The 18,939-nt window shown below is 42.4% G+C and overlaps 1 protein-coding gene across 3 annotated transcripts in view; it reads right to left on the reverse strand.

The window, feature by feature from the left end:
- The window catches only part of PPARGC1A (PPARG coactivator 1 alpha), a 137,804-nt gene that overhangs the window by 56,463 nt on the left and 62,402 nt on the right, over nucleotides 1–18,939 (reverse strand). For 2 of the 3 annotated variants that reach the window (XM_068267821.1, XM_068267814.1), the window contains exons 3-5: nucleotides 12,417–12,611; nucleotides 8,266–8,388; nucleotides 4,909–5,110 (exon numbers count right to left, since the gene is read on the reverse strand). In XM_068267821.1, coding sequence (XP_068123922.1) covers nucleotides 4,909–5,110; nucleotides 8,266–8,388; nucleotides 12,417–12,611 — 520 coding nt within the window. Of the gene's footprint in view, nucleotides 1–4,908; nucleotides 5,111–8,265; nucleotides 8,389–12,355; nucleotides 12,612–18,939 lie in introns of those variants that run through there. The other variant, XM_068267831.1, reaches the window with a different exon arrangement.

Below are 18,939 nucleotides of genomic sequence, written 5' to 3' on the forward strand. Positions count from 1 at the left end.
CAGACCCTCTCAACACTGGGAATCAAGGGCCTAGCACACTTCTGGCTCAACTCTTACCTGTCTGGACGTTCTTTCATGGTCTCCTATGCCAATACCAACTCCTCTCCACGCCCACTGTCTGTGGGAGTACCACAAGGGTCCGTCCTTGGACCCCTGCTCTTTTCCATTTACACCCATGGCCTGGGACAGATAATAAGCTCTTTTGGGTTTCAATATCACCTCTATGCTGATGACACCCAAATTTATTGTTCTGCCCCAGACCTCTCCACACTACTATCAAAAGTCCCCGAATGTCTATCCGCTGTATCTACATTGATGTCATCCCGCTTCCTTAAACTCAATATGAGCAAAACGGAGATTGTGATATTTCCACCTTCGCTCGCTGTTCCACCTCCCATTGTCACAATCAATGTAGATAACACCCCAATAGCATCAACCCCCAAAGCTCGTTGCCTAGGGGTAACTCTGGACTCTGAGCTCTCCTTTAAACCACATATTAACACTTTAACTACCTCCTGCTACTTCCATCTCAAAAACATTTCCAGAATCCATCCCTTCCTTTCACAAGAAGCAACTAAAATGCTTGTACATGCCCTAATCATCTCCCGTCTTGACTACTGCAACACCCTACTCTGTGGTCTACCAAAAAGAAGACTGGCACCTCTCCAATCCCTACTAAACTCTGCGGCCTGTCTCATCCACCTCTCTTCTAGATCCTCTGAGGCAGCCCCTCTCTGCCAATCCCTCCATTGGCTACCAGTTGCCCAAAGGATCCAGTTTAAACTTCTCACACTTGCATACAAAGCTCTACACAAGCTATCGCCTCCATACATTTCCTCTTTAATCTCCAGATACCTCCCTGCCCGGACCCTCCATTCCTCACAGGAGACCCTTTTGTGCTCCAGCCTAGTCACCTCCTCTCACTCTCGCATCCAAGACTTCTCACGGCTGTCCCTCTCCTTTGGAACTCTCTCCCCCCAGCCGGTTCGTCATGCCACGAGTCTGGAAACCTTCAAATGTACTCTGAAAACACACCTGTTCAGACAAGCCTATAATTTGCTATAGGCAGCACTGAAGGCACACTGGCTCACCCACTAATCCTTGTGTTTCCTTGCCTTTTGTTTCCTCCCCACTACCCTCTAGATTGTAAGCCCGCAAGGGCAGGGACCTTCTCCTAGTGTTTCTCATACTGCTGTTATTTTAACATATGTACATGTACCAATTACATATCAACTATGTATGTATCTGTATTTATTCTATTCAATGTCATGACTGTACAGTGTCTTGTATTTCTTATGTATATTTGTTCCCCAGTATTTATTTGTACTATGTACAGCGCTACGAAAGATGTTGGCGCTATATAAATAAAAAATAATAATAATAATAAAAACTATGTTTTTTACCCACATGTTTTATGTACAACTCAAATAAAGTCAAACAAAATAATGTTCTATTAAAGCGGAATATAACCCTGCATTTCAACTTTGCTCTAAAACATTATTTATAGTATATTATATGCAACCAGCATTTTTTTTTTTACTAGACCAGCATTGGAAGGGTTACACAGAGCTTTAAAGTTCCTGGAGATTGCTGCAGACGCATCCGAAGCTGACATAGATACATTTTGTTTACATAAATGTATCTAAGTGTTGAATGTGACTCACTCTCTCTGACTGAGAAGGAGCTGGAGGACAGCCAAAGAGTGTGTAACATTTCTCAATAGATACATTTAACTAAATAGAATGTAACAATCTGAACTTTTGCATATCTCTCCACGGAACTTTAAACCTCTGTGTGTAACCCTTCCAATGCTGGTCTAGTAAAAAAAAAATGCTGGTTGCATATAATATGCTGTAAATAATGTTTTAGAGCAAAGTTGAAATGCAGGGTTATATTCCGCTTTAAATGCACAGTAATAAACAGTGCCTAAACTGAACCTTTAACCCCACCCACCTGTAGGTTACAAAACAAACCAATCAGAATTTTCAAAAAACAAACAAATCTAAAGAAAATGCATTTCAAACTTAGTGAAAAAAAAAATGAAATGCTATAGGCCATAAATGTATGCAGCACCTCCCTAATATATCACTGTGATAGCTTTCATTTCAGAAAACAGCTTATTGCCCTGTTTTGCATGTTGGAGTAAAATGATTTGATTTATACAGAAGCAAGTGTACACAAGAGAAAAAAATTCTAAAGCCCTTCTGGAATTAGCATGTGGGAAATTACCCATTAAGGAGGCAATCTAGCAATAAAAATGAAGGGAGAGTGCAATGGATATTTTGTGCGTTACATAAGGAATAGCAATGGAGAATAAAAAAAGTAAGTCATCACACATTAAACAGATAAAACTGCAGACACTTCACAGTACAGCGTCTCTAGGGCTCGCAGTGCCGCACTGCCGGGGGATTGGCTTATGACAGGTACTCTGCAATGTACTGTACTATGATGCAGGATGCAGAGGTGTCTGCTGTCCTTGGTTAGTGTACAAATACATCAGACAGGAATACACAATGCATGAGTATGAAAGATAGATTTCCAGCTAGAACATGGTGGTACGGTGGGGTAATGGACAGCATGATTGCATTGCAGTGATGGGTCCCTGGTTTGGACCTGGGCCAGAACACTATCTGCATGTAGGTTGTATGTTCTCTCCATGTTTGCATAGGTTTCCTCTTGCATACTAAAAACATACAGATAAGTTAAAGAGGACTTGTAGAGAGAAGAATGCAGAGGTTGTCATCTTCTTTCCCTTATAAACAATGCCAGTTGCCTAGCTGTTTTTGAGTCACACACCTGCAAAAAGCATGCAGCCAGTAGAGTCAAACCAGAGTCATCTGATCTTCATTGTTTATTATATAATGAAGATGGCAGCCTCCATATTCCTCACTTTAAATTCCCTTTAGCTGTTTTCCCTTCTTTAGACTATGATGGACATACTGCTATGTTATAGAGGTGCCTGGCTCTTCTACTGACCACATGTGCTATTGCTCCGTTGTTATTGCCTGATGAAGCGGGATCAAACCTGCGAAATGCGTTGCATTGTCCCCTGAAGTATGTAAATAAACTTGTATTTGACAAATAGATTGGCAATGTTTGTGTCTGCTTGGAGGAGGCAAGTCCACCACTGCCTCCTCATGTTTTAAACTTTTTAGATTCTGTTATCCTTTTGGCGCCTCTGTATCCATACTATGCTATATTAAGTCCAACCCTGGTGGAGGGGTGTTACCCCCTTTTTTCCTCATCTACGGAGAGTGACTTCTTAATTCTGAGTAGGGTCAGGTCTAATCTCCCCACCTGCCTATACAGTGGTTGCCTTGGAGGTAACCCTGTTTTGTGAGTATAGCTTATTACTCTATCATACTTAATTTCAATTACCAGCACATACTACACTATATTTGTCTCCTAGTGTCCCTTCTCTGTATACTGCTATGTTAGGGATCACATCACATTAGGGACTTTGTGAGCCCATCGGTAGGACAGCTAGTGGACTAGAAGCTATTCTACTGTATATTATGGGCACGCTCAAGGCTGTTAGGTGTCTTCATTCTAACAGGACAAACAGAGTGTCCCCAGTTGTATATTCCTAAAGGTAATAAGATCTTTAAAACAAAGCTTCAATACAGTATTGTATTTAAATTCACTGGATAGCAGTCAACAATACAAATCAATGGGTTTCTGCACCAAAAGTTTGATAGGATCCTACACTCAAGTTCTCTCTCTCCCCCCATGGTGACCCTCACAGCCTAGAGGTCCATCTGCTAGGCACCAAAAAAACAATTATGACCACCATGACCCCCCCCCCCATAACAAATATGGTTACAACAAGGCTGGGGAGGGGGGGGGGCTGTATCGGAAGGAGGGTAAAAAGCTGGAACTCTCACATAGCTCTGGGCCCAACTATCGCTGCTGCAGCAGCTTCTCCGCCAATACCATGTTTCCCCGATAATAAGACACTGTCTTATATTAATTTTTTATCCAAAAAGATATGCCAGGGCTTATTTTCAGATCATGGTTTATTTTTTGGGGAAATCACTGCTAGTTTTCCTATACAAAATGTATATACTGCATGCCATGCTAAAACACAAGCAGCATACACAGAGCCTGTGGTTTGCAGATAATGGCTCTTACTTACAAGAAATTGATTCTGCTGATCATGTGGGTAAGAGCCTATTTCATGCAGGCAGAGAACTCTCAGTCAGGCTCCCCAGAGCTATGATAGGATAAGCTGTGTGTCCTGGGAAGAGGTGAAGTGCTGCTGCTTATCACGACAGATGAGGAGGAATGACTCCAACAAAAACACAAATTGCCTGACACATACCGTATACAGGACTGCAGAACTCACATTATACTTCTGCGCTCCTGTATCCAGGCTTTGTATTGAACGTGACTTGCTGGTGTCAAGTGGGCTGCTGCTAGGGCTTACATTCGGGGGATGTCTTATATTTCAAGCATGCTAGGAATTTCTGCTAGGTCTTATTCTCAAGGGATGTCTTACTTTAGGGAAAACATGGTAGTTAAACCTTCGCTGGACAGTGTATCTCAGTGAATTAACCAGAAGGCGGTACAAGCCATGTTGGCTCATTTATGCTTTCAGATGAAAAGAAATGTCAAGAGTAAATGTCAAGAGTAAGATGGTTTTTTGATGGGTCAAGTTGTATCCATGAATGATGAGATTGTAGCACTTTCATTCTGGTGCCTTCAGAAAGGATGTTCTCTATTCCAGACCTCCGGAAAAATGGAAATATGAGACACCAATCTAAACACAAAGGCATATGATGCAAACTCACGTTCCTGTTATGAACACAAGGAATGCAAATTCTGGAACTACACAACGCATGCATGCCAGCTTTTGGTGTTATAATAAATTCCAAACAAGTGCAACACATCTTTGAGTCCCAGAAGTACCTTGATAATGTGGCTGAGGATGCAAGCAGGGCTTCTTTTTGGTACATTTGTCAAGTCTGTTGTTCGTCCTGCTCTCTGTTGATTTGGTCTGAGGAGAGTCATCATTTGCAGTCAGGTACTTAAGGAGCTCCGAGCAGGGGCGCCTCTGTGGCTTCTGCGGTTGACAAATGCTTCTGGGTTTATTACTCCAACAGTTTTCGCTCTTCAAAGTGAGAGAAATAGATGAGGAGAGGCAGAGAGAGAGAGAGAGAGAGAGAGAGAGAGAGAGAGAGAGAGAGAGAGAGAGAGAGAGAGAGAAATAGAGAAAGAGAGATGGGTGAGAGAGGAGGTGAAAGGGCAAAATAGAGCGTGATACAGAGAGAGAAATAGGCAGAATAGATGGGAGAGATGGAGATGGAAAGGCAACAGAGCAATGGGGGGGGGGGGGGGAGGATAAGGAGAGACAGAGAGAGAGAAACAGTTGATATAGGAGATGAGGAGGAGAGAAAAGAGGGAGAAAGAGAGAGAGGTGGGATAGAAGAGGGGGATGGAGAGATGAGAAGGGAAAACCGAGAGAGAAACAGACAGAAGAGATGGGAGAGAAGGAAAGCAAAGAGAAAAACATGGGGGAGAGGACAGGGGAGGAAGAGGGGAGACAGAGAGAGATAGGGGAGATGGGGAGAGAGCAATGGGCAGAGGGGAGGAGGAAGAGAGGAGAAGGGGGGACAGAGAGAGAAAAAGACCGGCGATATAGGGGAGAGGAGGAGGGAAGAGAGAGAGAGATCGGGGAGAGGAGATGGGGAGGAAGAGAGGAGAAGTGGAGACAGAGAGAGAAACAGAAAAAGAGATGGGAGAGAGGGAAAAAGAAGAGAGATAGAGATGGGGAGAGGGAAGGGGGAGGAAGAGAGAAGAAACAGGAGATATACAGTAAGAGAGAAGGGAAGAGAGAGAAATGGGGAGAGGGGAGGTTGAGGAAAAGAGAAGGGGTGACAGACAAAGAAACAGAGAGAAGAAACGGGGGAGAGTGGATAGGAAGAGAGAGGAGAGAGAAAGAGTTGGGGGGAGGGGGGGAGACAGCGGGAGAAGAGGTAGAGAAGAGAAATAAAAAGAAGGAAAGCAAAAAATAAAATTAGTAAACTGAACATCCTCAGTGAAAATATACAACTGCACTGTTTTATTAGTCCTGGCTAGTGTTCACAATACATGTACTTTCTCCAGGATCTGTGAATAATTGTTTGCAGAACAAGAAAGAAAATTGCATTTAAAATTCCCTAATGCCACTTATGCAAAATGTTATTTCGTTTCTCCGGTGCCTGAGCTTTCTCCCCAGAACCCAGGGAGCGTCTTGTTTTTACCATCTCTCTGTAATAAAAGACGGGATTAAAGCCACTTACGGTTTATTTGTTACCTGATGCTACAGGAGCAGCATTTCACAGTCCTCCTAAGTGTCCTTAAAATGCTTAGTTTTCAGCTAATGTGAACAGTAAGAGGACATTATTTAAATGGCTCCGAATTTGCTATGAATGTACATTTTCCTTTCTAATGGTAAATAAAAAGGAACTAGCCATCTATCACGCTGATTATTTTTACCTCAGATGTTTTCTTTCTTTTTTTATGTTCTCATCTACAACTGAACTTGTATTTTCTACTGAGGGAAACAGAAATCTGCTTGTGTTTTTCATGGACAACAATCAGTGTCAGCTAATCTAAAGGAGCGTGGGGGCTCAAAGGTTAACACTGCTAGGGTGCTGGGGTGAGAATCCCACCTGGCCACTATCGACATGGAGTTTGCATGATATGCATGTGGTTGTGCGGGTACCCTGTGTGCGCTCTGCTTTCCAGCTGCCTTCACGTTTGTTTATCTAATGAGTTAATTAAACACAAGGAGGCCACCAGGTAAGCCAGTTTTCAAGTATTTAAAGAGTAAAGCTGCCCATACACCTAACGATTCTGCCGCCGATTCTGTGATCGAATCTGCTGTGAAATCGTTGCGCAAACACTAACAGAACGATCGATTTCCATCCGAAATCAATCGTTCCCGTCGATCCGCCCGTGCGGAAGATTATTCTCGATCGCCGACGGGTCAGGAATGCGTCGATAGTGGAGTTCGAGTGCCCGACGACCGATGCAATACAGCTACAATACATTACCTGCTCCGCCGCGCGACTCCCCCGGTCTCCGCTGTCTACTTCTCCGCGCTGGTCTCCGGGTCCGGCAGGCTTCACTTCTTCCTATCCTGGCAGGAAGTTTAAACAGTAGAGGGCGCTCTACTGTTTAAACTTCCCCCAGACAGGAAGAAGTGAAGCCTGCCGGACCCGGAGACCAGCGCGGAGAAGTAGACAGCGCAGACCGGGGGAGTCGCGCCGGCGGAGCAGGTAATGTATGCGGGCGGGGGGCAGCGGCAGCACCACCACCACAGATTGTGATCGGTTTCATGCGGAAATCGATTCACAATCTGTTTGCAGTAAAGGTGGCCATACGATCCCTCTCTGATCAGATTCGATCAGAGAGGGATCTATCTGTTGGTCGATCTGATGGCAAATTGACCAGTGTATGGCTACCTTAACTCCAGGTACAACAGTTGCGTGAATGAGACTGTACTATCAATTTTTCAATCAGACCTGACAATTGAGATGTTTTTGGATTGTTTGAGCTATTGAGAATGAAATGAGCTGCTGGCAAAGCAAGTTGTTCTGGCACACGGAATTTAGCGCCGGAACTAGGCAATGCTATAGCAACAATGGTATACTGAACGAGGCGTGTAAGGGTAATTCAGGGTTCTGTGATTGCCAGAGGCCAACTAATAGAATAATAGAACATTAGTAGCAAAGGAAAGAGTCTCATATTGTTTCCAGTACAGGAAGAGTTAAGAAACTCCAGTTGTTATCTATGCAGAAGAGCCTCTCTGAACTCTTCAGCCCAACTTGGGTCGGGGGCAGTCCTATATTCTGAAGCATTTATACATCAAAGAAACAGTGAGAAACAGCTTCAGATAAGGTTTTACTGCAGGGAAGTTCAAAGGGTCATTTGCTCTGCTCTTTTTCATAGTTTAAAATACAGAGTGTTGTTTGGAATTGCAAATATAGCAGAATGATACAATGTTATAAATAAAGCTAAATAACTGAAAATAAAAATATGAGACTTTTTCTTTGCTACAAAAAGTTCTGTATTCTGTACTACACATACAATTCATTATATCATGTTTTTTTTTCGCGTTAGAGTCACTTTAATCCCACAAATAGGAATCCTCATAGAAATGCATCATGCACTGTATATGATCTGTGAAAAGCACTATGTGTCGTCTGTATCCATCACTCCATCTTTTATGAATGACTATGCCAGTTCATTTTACCAGGATCAAAGGGAAGAGGTTTGTACCTTAACAGGCGCAGAGCTCGTTCTGATCCTCTGATTAGGGCTCGCATGGCTGTGCGCACTGAGTCCGACGCATTCATTATAAATCAGCTGAGTGTTCGCTGGAGCCAGTAAGAGCTTCTTAAGCTAAAGACATAAGACGAGAGAAGGGATATTACACACTAGTCAGGAATACAATTACGTGTTTCAAGATATGGCACAGTTCGTTAAAATTAGTCATAAGAGATAATGGGAGTATATTTTTATGTGCGGGAAATAATGCAATCAATATCACATTAACACGGTTACAAGAGCTTGTTATAACACAGAGATCATTATATAGTTTGCTTCTACGACAAAAACAAGGAAGAAAAATAAACCCTCAGCTCTGGTGGGTATTCCAGGGAAAGGGATCTGCAAGATTCTGACTGTTAATGGTTGCTGCTGATTTGTAAGCAGCTCCTGGTTAGCACTGCACGGGACCTGTGGTTAGTCAGCTGGGCTATAAACAATGTTAAGAGTCTTAAGACACAAGTGGGGGGGTCAGAGAGGTCTCTCCACTGCCTGGCATTCGCATACACCACAGGGCACTCACTCTCAAGCATGTGTGAGAGGCAAGCAGGCTTCAGCACTATTTTTATAGTACTATTTTTATCACAGCAGAAAGCCTGAAGAAATGTGGGTTATTGGCAGAAAAATTCCAACTAATCTAATGACATGATGACGCATCTGTGATGCTGTAGGACGCCTGTGTTGGGCTGTGGACTGTCGTGTTATTGGCCAATTCAGTTAAAGTACACCTGAACTGATAGGGGTGTGGAGGCTGACATATTTACGGTATTTCCTTTCAAACAATGCAGACTGCCTGGCTGTCCTGCTGAGCCTCTGCCTCTAATACTCATAGCCATTGGCCCTGAACAAGCATACAGATCAGAAGTTTCTGACTGAAGTCACATGATTGTTTCAGGTGTGTGTGTGACACTACCGCAGCCACAAATATCAGAAGGACTGCTAGGCAACCAGTATTGTTTAAAATGATCTAAATATGGCAGCCACCATATCCCTCTCAGTCCCGGAATGCTTTAAAGTATCTCATTCACCAAACCACCAAAGGAGATGTCATGTATGTATGTATGTTTGTTGAAGAAACAGTTGTAGATACAGTATACAACTCTAGCCCAGATTCAGTCCCTGGGTTTAAACCTTGGCCAGTTATCAGCATAGAGTTTGTACATTCTCTCCTTCTGTGTGGGTTTCCTCTAGGCACTCTGGTTTCCTCCCAAATCCCCCCAAAACATAACATAACTGGTTCCATTAAAATTGGACTTAAAGAGGAACTTCAGTGAAAATAATGGTAATTAAAAAAGTGCTTCACTTTTGACAATTATGTATAAATGATTTCGTCAGTGTTTGCCCACTGTAAAATCTTTTAAATCCCATATTTATATTCTGACATTTATCATATGGTGACATTTTTACTGCTGGCAAGTGATGTAGCTGCTGCTTGCTGTTTTTGCAGCTGTAAACAGCTATTTCCCACAATGCAACAGGGTTCACAGACAGGAAACTGCCAGGAGTACGTACTCAGAATTTCTTTGTGGGAGGGGTTTCACCACAATCTCAGCCATACAGCGCCCCCTGATGGTCTGTTTGTGAAAAAGAATTGATTTCTCATGTAAAAGGGGGTATCTGCTACTGATTGGGATAAAGTTCAATTCTTGGTCGGAGAGTACTTTTTTTTTTTGCACAGTTAGACTTTTGATTAGACAAAACATCTACTCCATGATAAGTGAAGTGGATTTAAACATTTGTGATAAATAATATGATTGATAAATCATGTCTTCTGATCGATATGAAGGGCTAAAATTGATCGAAAGATTGATCTGCAGCATTGGTCGATCATTATATATCAATTGTAATATCGATGAAAACAAAATCGATCGATAATTGAATATTGTATGGGCACCTTTAGGCCATAAGAAGGATAATAGACTATAACTAAGCAGAAAGCAGGGACAAGATTGTGACAGTGACGGTAGCAAAACAGTTATAGGCTCTGTATAGTGCTGTGGAAGATTTCAGAACTATCAAAATATAGAATAATAATACTGCTACAATACACCCCACAAATAGGAAGTTTGCAGTGGTTATAAATAACATGTTTTCCAACCAACAATTATTTGAGGTTATACCATGACTTTCAAAAACATGTTTTTTTAAGTGAATCCATTTTTTTTTTTAATGCAAGCTGCAATGTGGTGAAGACTGCAGCTAGAGCAGGAGACTGCTGGGGGCCTACAGCATTGGATCTTCACATCAAGACTGTAAAGGTGACTGCAAGTTCAAGCGCTCTATTTAATACTGGCAAACAAACTGTAGGAAGCCCAATTCACATCTATGCTGTTTCCACTTAAAATTCCACTCATATTTCAAATGCTTTACATGCAATGGGAATCTAATCGAAACTAAAAAAATGCAGCACTTCTATATGGCCTCCTCCCTTCCAACAATTCCAATGCTGGTCAGTGCTGACAGAAATGGTATTGATCAGTCCTGTCATAGATGGGTCAGAGATAAATATTCAAGAATCCAGTGGGCGGTGACTGGTAAGGGTTAAAGATATGGTAATTCTTTCAATCTGCATGTAAATTTAATAAAAACTGTATGTGGTTTAGAGCTGGACCAATCAAACGCACTTCATATCGATTTGGATTGGTCCAATTCTAGGCTGCATACAATATGCACTTTATTTGCATGCAAGGCAGCATCTAAATGACCATGCATAGAGGTGGTAGATGTAATGTGATGTTTTCAGCCCTCTAGTGGATACTACATAGCTATACAGAGCTGAACACAGGAAGTACATCACCGTTGTACGTGTAAAAAAAGGTGCCACAGTAATTTAGGCACAGGGGATAGCTGCTTATAGAATATCAGTAAATGGCTGATGTACTGATGTTCTGCTATTGAGCCTTTGCTAATTCCTTTAGATTGTAAGCCTTTGGCAGGCCCCTCCCTTAGTGCGTCCTTATTAATTTTGCTACCCCAGCAATGACATCCTTCTCATGAACTAACTCAGACTTGATTTGCTGGGTCTCTGTAAAATGCACTTTATACCCTGATTGCATGTATAACCTTGTGCCATGTTGTAAAACAGTTTGCTTCCGCTCTGTCTGTCACCCCTTGTACTAATGTATGTATCCCTATTTATTGTCCAGTGCTGCGTAATATGTTGGCGCTTTATAAATACAATACATTATAATAATAATACCTAAAGTAGACTAACCTACAACTTGCACTGCAATCTCCACCACTATAAAGCAACCTTGGCCTCTAAATTCACCCTCCGGCGATATATTAGCAGCCTAATGCCGATATTTATCTGGCACCCCTACATGCCGCACCAGTTTTACCACAGTGCCACCAGCGCACAAGTGATTTCGCATCCCAGATTTGTGGCAGACAACACACTGCGACAATGCTTGTTAACTAGTGGTGACACATTGCTTGTCATTTCAAAGACTTGTCCCACTCCACTTAAAGCTATATACTGTATAATGTCATTTTAAATTAGGTTGAAATTTTAATTAAATCCTGAAAACACTCTCCTGGATGATTAGAGGTAGTGCAAAATACTGAAACACACTGAGTGATGGCAGCATCAGCACTGGACAATGACCTCACACATGTCTGGCAACGGGTGGGGGATAAAAACGGCAAGAATAGCTCTTCAATGGCCTTCCTTTCCCTTTCATACTCTGGTCTGTCCATCATTTCCTGGACAAGGCTCAGAGACAATCTCTCCACTTACAAGAAAAGCTGCCACGGACCTACATGCGTGTGTGTGCAAAGCCAGCTTATGCTGGTCAATAAAGCACTCTTGCCTTGAATGTATTGAAACGGATAGTATTGATTATGGGCCCAAGATCCCGTTACCAACGTCAGATGTTAAAAATAAGCATCCCTTAATAAACGCATCCACGCACTTTACACATCAGCGGCCACTCCTCTTATGTCAGCATTTCATTAGCAAATTTCAGTACATCGGTGTTGTTTTACTTGTTTGTTTTCTACCTAATATTAAAGTCCAAACCTTATTTTGACTACATCATACCCATGCAGCGGGTAGCCAGAAGCACATCCAATTCCTGTTAAACAGTAGGAAGGGTTCTTACTAGTGACGGCTCTTCTGCCTCCTGTGTTGGAGGGGTGCCGTCAGGCAGGGAGGAGAGGCTGGGATCATGTTCGCTGGTCACATCTCCATCTGTCAGTGCATCAAAGGAAGGCAATCCATCCTCGTCCACAGGGAGACTGTCCAGAGTCTCTGTTAGGACTGCTAGCAGGTTCTCTTCATTCTCCTCCTCTATTTTCTGCGGGGACAATAATTGAATGTGTCAATAATGTAATAAAGTGCCATCATCTCACAAGTAGTTAACCTGTGCCTACTACATACATCCAGTGTCACTGCTTTGTAATTACATGTCACAGTCTTGGTATTAGTTGCAAGCCAAGGAAGAATGGAAAGCAAAAAAGTGTTAAAGTAGAACTCCAGTCACAGAAAGGGACAACACTGCTATCATGGTGTGTCCAGGCTTAAGTCCGAGAGGACGTTATCAATAGGAAAGGTTCTCTTTACATCTGAAAATTGAAATTCACAAAGTACTGTCCATAAGTATGGAAACAGCTTGACACTACTCATTACATTTATTGCCAAATAGGTAAAGAGGCATGTGAAAGTTTATTAATACAATAAAGTACAATACTTATCGTGGCTTGCAGGGGGTGCTGGAGTAGCAGTGGGTGCTGGTGGTGCACAGCCTGATGATTGTTTCGCTGTGTTATGAGCTTCTTCTCAAGCTTAGCATGCACATTAAGCCTCGGAAGAAGCTCAGAAGTACAGGGAAACAAGCTGTTTCCTCTCTCCTGTATTCATGCACTACTGACTTACAGTTGCTTTGAGCACACTCAACATAATGAGTGACAGTCCTGACAGTGCCTGTACTGTATTGCAGCAGTCTTAGTGCCTGTTCTCCCTTCTTCTTTTTCTCCCCTATTGTTAAATAAAGAAGTCATATTCTCATTAAGTTGCAGATGGATCATAGTGAGGGAAAATGCTCCAATCAATAGAAAAAGTCGCTCCACATGCCTGTGGAGGGCCTTTTTCTATCGATTGAAGTTTATCACTACGCAGGAGTGGTGTACCTGCAGAAAAAGTGCACAGGCCATTGCTACCTTGCTTAGGTTTGCATTCAATTAAGGTCCATGGAGTATCTTTGAGGGAAAATGCTGCCTGTCTGCTTCTCACCTCTAATATTGCCCATCCACCTCTTATATCTGTAGTGTAAAATACATGTGGCAGGTTAAGTGAGACTTCCTGCAATATCTGGAGACCATGGCGGCTAAACACTTTTGCAGATCAGAGACTAAAGCCAGGAACAGTTACCTACCAATGAAATAATGTGTTACACACCAGGCTAACAAATAGCTGTGCTCAGCCTACTCAGCCCATATATGGGGGAAAGGGACGAAGCCGTGGTTTTGGCATCCGGCGCTCATCCGAAACCAAGGCTACCCATAATAATGTAATACTGGCCCGTAACACCCCGAATTACATCTCTTTGAGTTGCGACAATGAGTGGGAATGGTATTTACCACCGCCAGTGAGTTTTGCAGCAGCAGGGAGAGCCGTCATTCTGCTCTCCCGGCGCCCAACCCACCGGCTACGCGTACATACGTACACAAAAGAGAGGTCTAAAGAGGCGTGGCCAAATCAAAAGTAAATCAGGATTAACTTGCATTTTTTAGCATTTATAGCCATCCCCCACAACTCCCACACAAAGTACCGCAATCGTTTGAACGCTCATTCACGCCTGTTGTGTGCCGTCGCGTGTTCCCACGGGCAGGAGGATGGATCAGGGAACCTTGTTGATCGGGAGGTGTCGCTGTGAGGTTCCCCGATCTATTGTCAGGTGAGTACCTAGCTTTACAGCAGATTGATCAGTTGCGTTCGTTAAGCACAGATATAGACCCGATCACAGAAGTCATGTGTACACTGATAGCAGTACAGTACTACATGCACACTGTACGGCGTCTCCTCTATCTAGGTGAGAAACAAAGCAGGAACGAGCAAGGGCATAGTCTGGTTTACAAACATTGCTGGCTTTGACATTGCCCTTGCCAAGACACGGCAGTCATGTGACCACTCCTCCGCTATACTCTCAGTTATCTCCGGAACAAGATCCTTCACCCTGCAGATTACCTCACACACTACCGCATTTCCATTGAGATTGTAAAGTTTAATGAGTGCACATGTACTGAGCGTAGTGTACTTAGCATATCTCTCCTTACCGATAGCCACATCCTTTTATTATTATTGTTATTATTATTATTATTATTATATTATGCAATCAGCTTTAGTGGCGCTGTACAATGTGAGATGCAAATGTGGGTCCATAATACAGGCAATACAAATAAATAAATGTGGCATTAACTAGAACATAAACTGTCTAATGGAAGCATACAGCAATGATAATATACAATAGAGGAGAGGCCTCTGCCCACGTCATCTAGAAATGCCTCTTCTAGGCAACAAATACTCACAAGCGCCATTTCCATAGTTGGGTAGCAGAAATTCTACAGTATGCCTTTTGCAAGGTGGTCAATTACAGAGGTACTTTTGTATTTTACAGCATTCATTTATAAATTATATAGTCAGTGTTTGTATCGCTGCAGAATGTTTGATGTGTATTTAGGAAAGGCATCCATGGCTATAATTACTAGGTAATGCCCAGTGGTGTTGATCCAGGGATTTTATCTGATTGCCATCTGGAATCGGGAAGGAATCTTTTCCCTTTTGGGGCTAATTGGACCATGCCTTGTAAGGGTTTTTCGCCTTCCTCTGGATCAACAGGGATATGTGAGGGAGCAGGCTGGAGTTTCTGGTTGAACTCGATGGACGTATGTCTTTTTTCAAGCCAAATAACTATGTAACTATGCATGTTCTGAAGTCAGCAGAAACAACACTTGGTCTCCCAGAATACTCTAGGGGAGAAGACTACATGGCATCCTCACCTAGGCTAAGGGTGCATTCACAGTGGGACGTTATTGTCCTGCGTTATAAAGTCATTTTAACGCAGGTTAACACACTGTAATGTTAAGCCTATGCGACATTCACAGTGCAACGTTAACCTCGCATTGTAAATGTTGCGTTATGGTAACTCACTGCTTGCAGTGCATTAACTCTAAACGCAAACGCTAAACAGATACAGAGAGGCATATTTTTCATTGCCTTTATGTTCCACTGTATCTACTGTATGCCGCGGTAACGCAGCGTTAATATGCGTTACCACCTTTTTATGCGTTGTAATGCTGCGTTGCAATTTTAACGTCACATTACAATGCAACGTCCCACTGTGAATATGCCCTAAACATCACTGGGAGGGGGCGGTTACATATACGGATATAAGAATGTTGCTGCTGCTGAAACCAGGATAATTAACGTAAAATTGTGCATCCTGAATAACGTATAACATTCTACTATCTGTTGTAGTGGTGCCTCTTTAAAGCCATGGATGGACGCTACTATACACTCTGCTAATGTACAGTCTGCTCGCAATGTGGGAGTGACTCGCGTATAAGCCCAAGGGGGTAACTTTTCGGCACGTTTGTTGTGCTGAAAAATTTAGCTTATATGTGAGTATATATAGTAAGTTATTTATGACTATTATCTGAGAATACAACATTTTATCTTATTTTCTCTTTTAGTTACATTTAAAATGTATTAAGAGTCGGAGCATTTGTTTCAAACTCCGACTCCAGGTACCCCAAAATTGCTCGTCGACTCCAAATCCACAGCCCTGTAAAGTGCCCCAGCGACCATGCTGCCTCTCATCCTGGTGCCACCATTATTGCTAAGGTACTTTATGCATATGGGATGTTGTTTCCTAGTGAGCTGGGTTTTCTAGAGCTGCTAGTGCAGCAGATGTGTCCACACACTACAGCAGATAAAAAAGAGCTACATCCTGTCGCTAGGATTTAGCATTTCACAAACAATGTCTTTAAAAAGAATAATAATATATATAAACAAAAACAAAAGATTCTATGCAAGCATAAATGGATGGAGACGACTTCTCTAGAACAGAACAAATCAGTAAGCAATTTATTAAGCTGTGAGCGGGGCTTTGCAGTGCAGTCAAACAGATGCCCTATATTACCATGGCATGGTGCCATCTCTCCAGCTGTGGCACAATCTTGCAATGAGTGCCTGTTTACCGAGCAAATGTGTGACACTAAAAGTCTGGGCTGTCATCTCGCAGCCCACACTCTCTCCCCGCATTTGTCACAGGAGACGCCGCTGTGTGTTTAGCATAGGCAATAGACTTACCATTACACCATATTTACTACATACTTAACTGACAGAGCTATTAATGAACTTAAAAGAAAAAAAAATGCTGCCATCTAAAATGACCAAACAACATAAACATAACACAAAGCAATTTCTGGAAATAATAGCACTAGCGGCGATGTCCAATGCACATGACTGTGTACAAATGTCTGTCTTGACCTTTTCAGTATTTAAGATGCCAAGCCTGCCGTAATACTGATGCTTAAAGCAAACCTAAAGCGAAAACAACCTATGATATAATGAATTGAATGTGTAGTATGGATAAGGAATAGAACATCTGTAGCACAGAAAAGAGTCTCTTTTTTTTATTTTCAATTATATAGCTTTTATTTTTATAACATTGCATCATTCTGTTATATTTGCAGTTTTCAAACCACACTATTTTAAACTATAAAACAACCGAGAGATAATGACCCTTTGAACCTCCCTGCAGTAAAACCTTATCTGAAGCTGTCACTCACTGTTTATTTGATGTTTAAAGAGACTCTGAAGCAAACACAAATTGCTATTTTTACCTGGTAGTTCACTTCAGTAGTCTCAGTAGATGTAAACCGCCGCATCCTGGAGCCAAAATGAGGGGTTTATACCCCCCAAATCCCCTGGGCAAACATCCACGACGTACTTGGTCGTGGATTTTGCTGCCCGGGGAGGCAGAGCTTTGAGCCTTAGCTCTGCCTCTACTGACGTCAATCGCCGTGCGGATCTCCGCCTCTCCCCGCCCCTCTCTGTGAAGGAAGACTGAGAGGGGCGGGGAGAGGCAGCGATCAGTAGAGGCAGAGCTACAGCAGAAAGCTCTGCCTCTTTCAGGAAGCGCTGCTCGGATTGCCCCCCGGGGATTTGGGGGGACTAAAGCCCTCGTTTTGGCTCGGGGATGCGGCGGTTTACATCTACTGAGAGTACTGAAACGAACTACCAGGTAAAAATAGCAATTTTTTTTCGCTTCAGTCTCTCTTTAAGTGCTTCGGAAAAAAAAGACTGTCTCTGACCCAAGTTGGGCTGCAGAGCTCAGAGAAGCTCTTTTGCATAGAGAACAACTGAAGTTTCTTAACTCTTCCTGTAGTGGAAAACAATATAAGACTCTTTTCTTTGCTACTAATGTTCTATTTCCTAGCTGCACTACACATAGGGCCTGATTCACAAAGCGGTGCAAACTTTTTTGCGGACTTTTGCGCGCGCAATTTGCGGCAAATTGCGCGCGCAAAAGTCCGCGATCGCGTGAATCGCGGCAAATTGCGCGCGCAAAAGTCCGCGAAAAAGTTTGCACCGCTTTGTGAATCAGGCCCATACTATGTATTATCTCATAATACGTTTATTTAGGTTTGCTTTAAGATGTCTAGCCTGCCAGCCAATACAGATACTTAATGGACCACCTTTGTGAAAAATTGTAAAATATACAGTAAAATACATGTGTACTAGAGGTACATTTCTCCCAGATTAAAATGCACTATAAATTACTTCTCTCCTATGTTCCTGTCGCTTACAGTAAACAGTACAAATCTAACAGATTATGGACTAATCTGTCTCCTCATGGGCATTGCCCAGGTTTTTTTATTTTAAAGATCACTTATTGAATGACAGTTGCTTAGTCCAACTGCCAAAATAGTGCGCAAATGAGTAGGGAGGCTGATCAACATCTTTGTATAGAACCTTCCCAGGAATTGCTCTAGTTCAGAATAAAGACAGTACTGAGGATCCCTAAAGAAGAAATGGACTAGTCCAAAAGCAGACCTGTCAGACATTCCCCGTCTACTGTAAGTGACAGCAACATAGGATAAAAGTAATCTATAGTGCATTTTACTCTGGGAGAAATGTACTTCTTACAAGTATGCATACAAATGTATTTTACATTTCAAAATTTTTCATGATGGAGGTCCTTTAATACTAGTCACCCATAACGATCGACGGTGATCATTTCAGGTGAAAGTTTTAGCAATGATTGCTGTACAGACAAATTGCTGAGCTATAGCTTACTTCCCTGTTGTCTTTTATGAGGAGGAGAGGGAGGAGGGGCTTGTGGAGGATGAGCAGCAGATGACTCACAGCAGGGATAATAGTAAAACAACAGCAATCATTTGTATCATCGTGTCGTGATCTGGCGTGGATATTGTGGGACCCTCGTACTAAAGCTACATTTTTGTGAATAATAGTCTCTGATGACAAAAATGGAACATCTCTACAGGGCTGTAGGTTTCCACATCAGGACCCGGGAAAAAAAGCATTTTTACTTAATTTGTTTATATTGCACAAACACACTCCATACTATATTTAAGGGCCTGTTTCCACTATCGCGGTTT

Source organism: Hyperolius riggenbachi, chromosome 1, assembly GCF_040937935.1.
Source record: "Hyperolius riggenbachi isolate aHypRig1 chromosome 1, aHypRig1.pri, whole genome shotgun sequence".
In the NCBI taxonomy this organism is placed as follows: Eukaryota; Metazoa; Chordata; class Amphibia; order Anura; family Hyperoliidae; genus Hyperolius; species Hyperolius riggenbachi.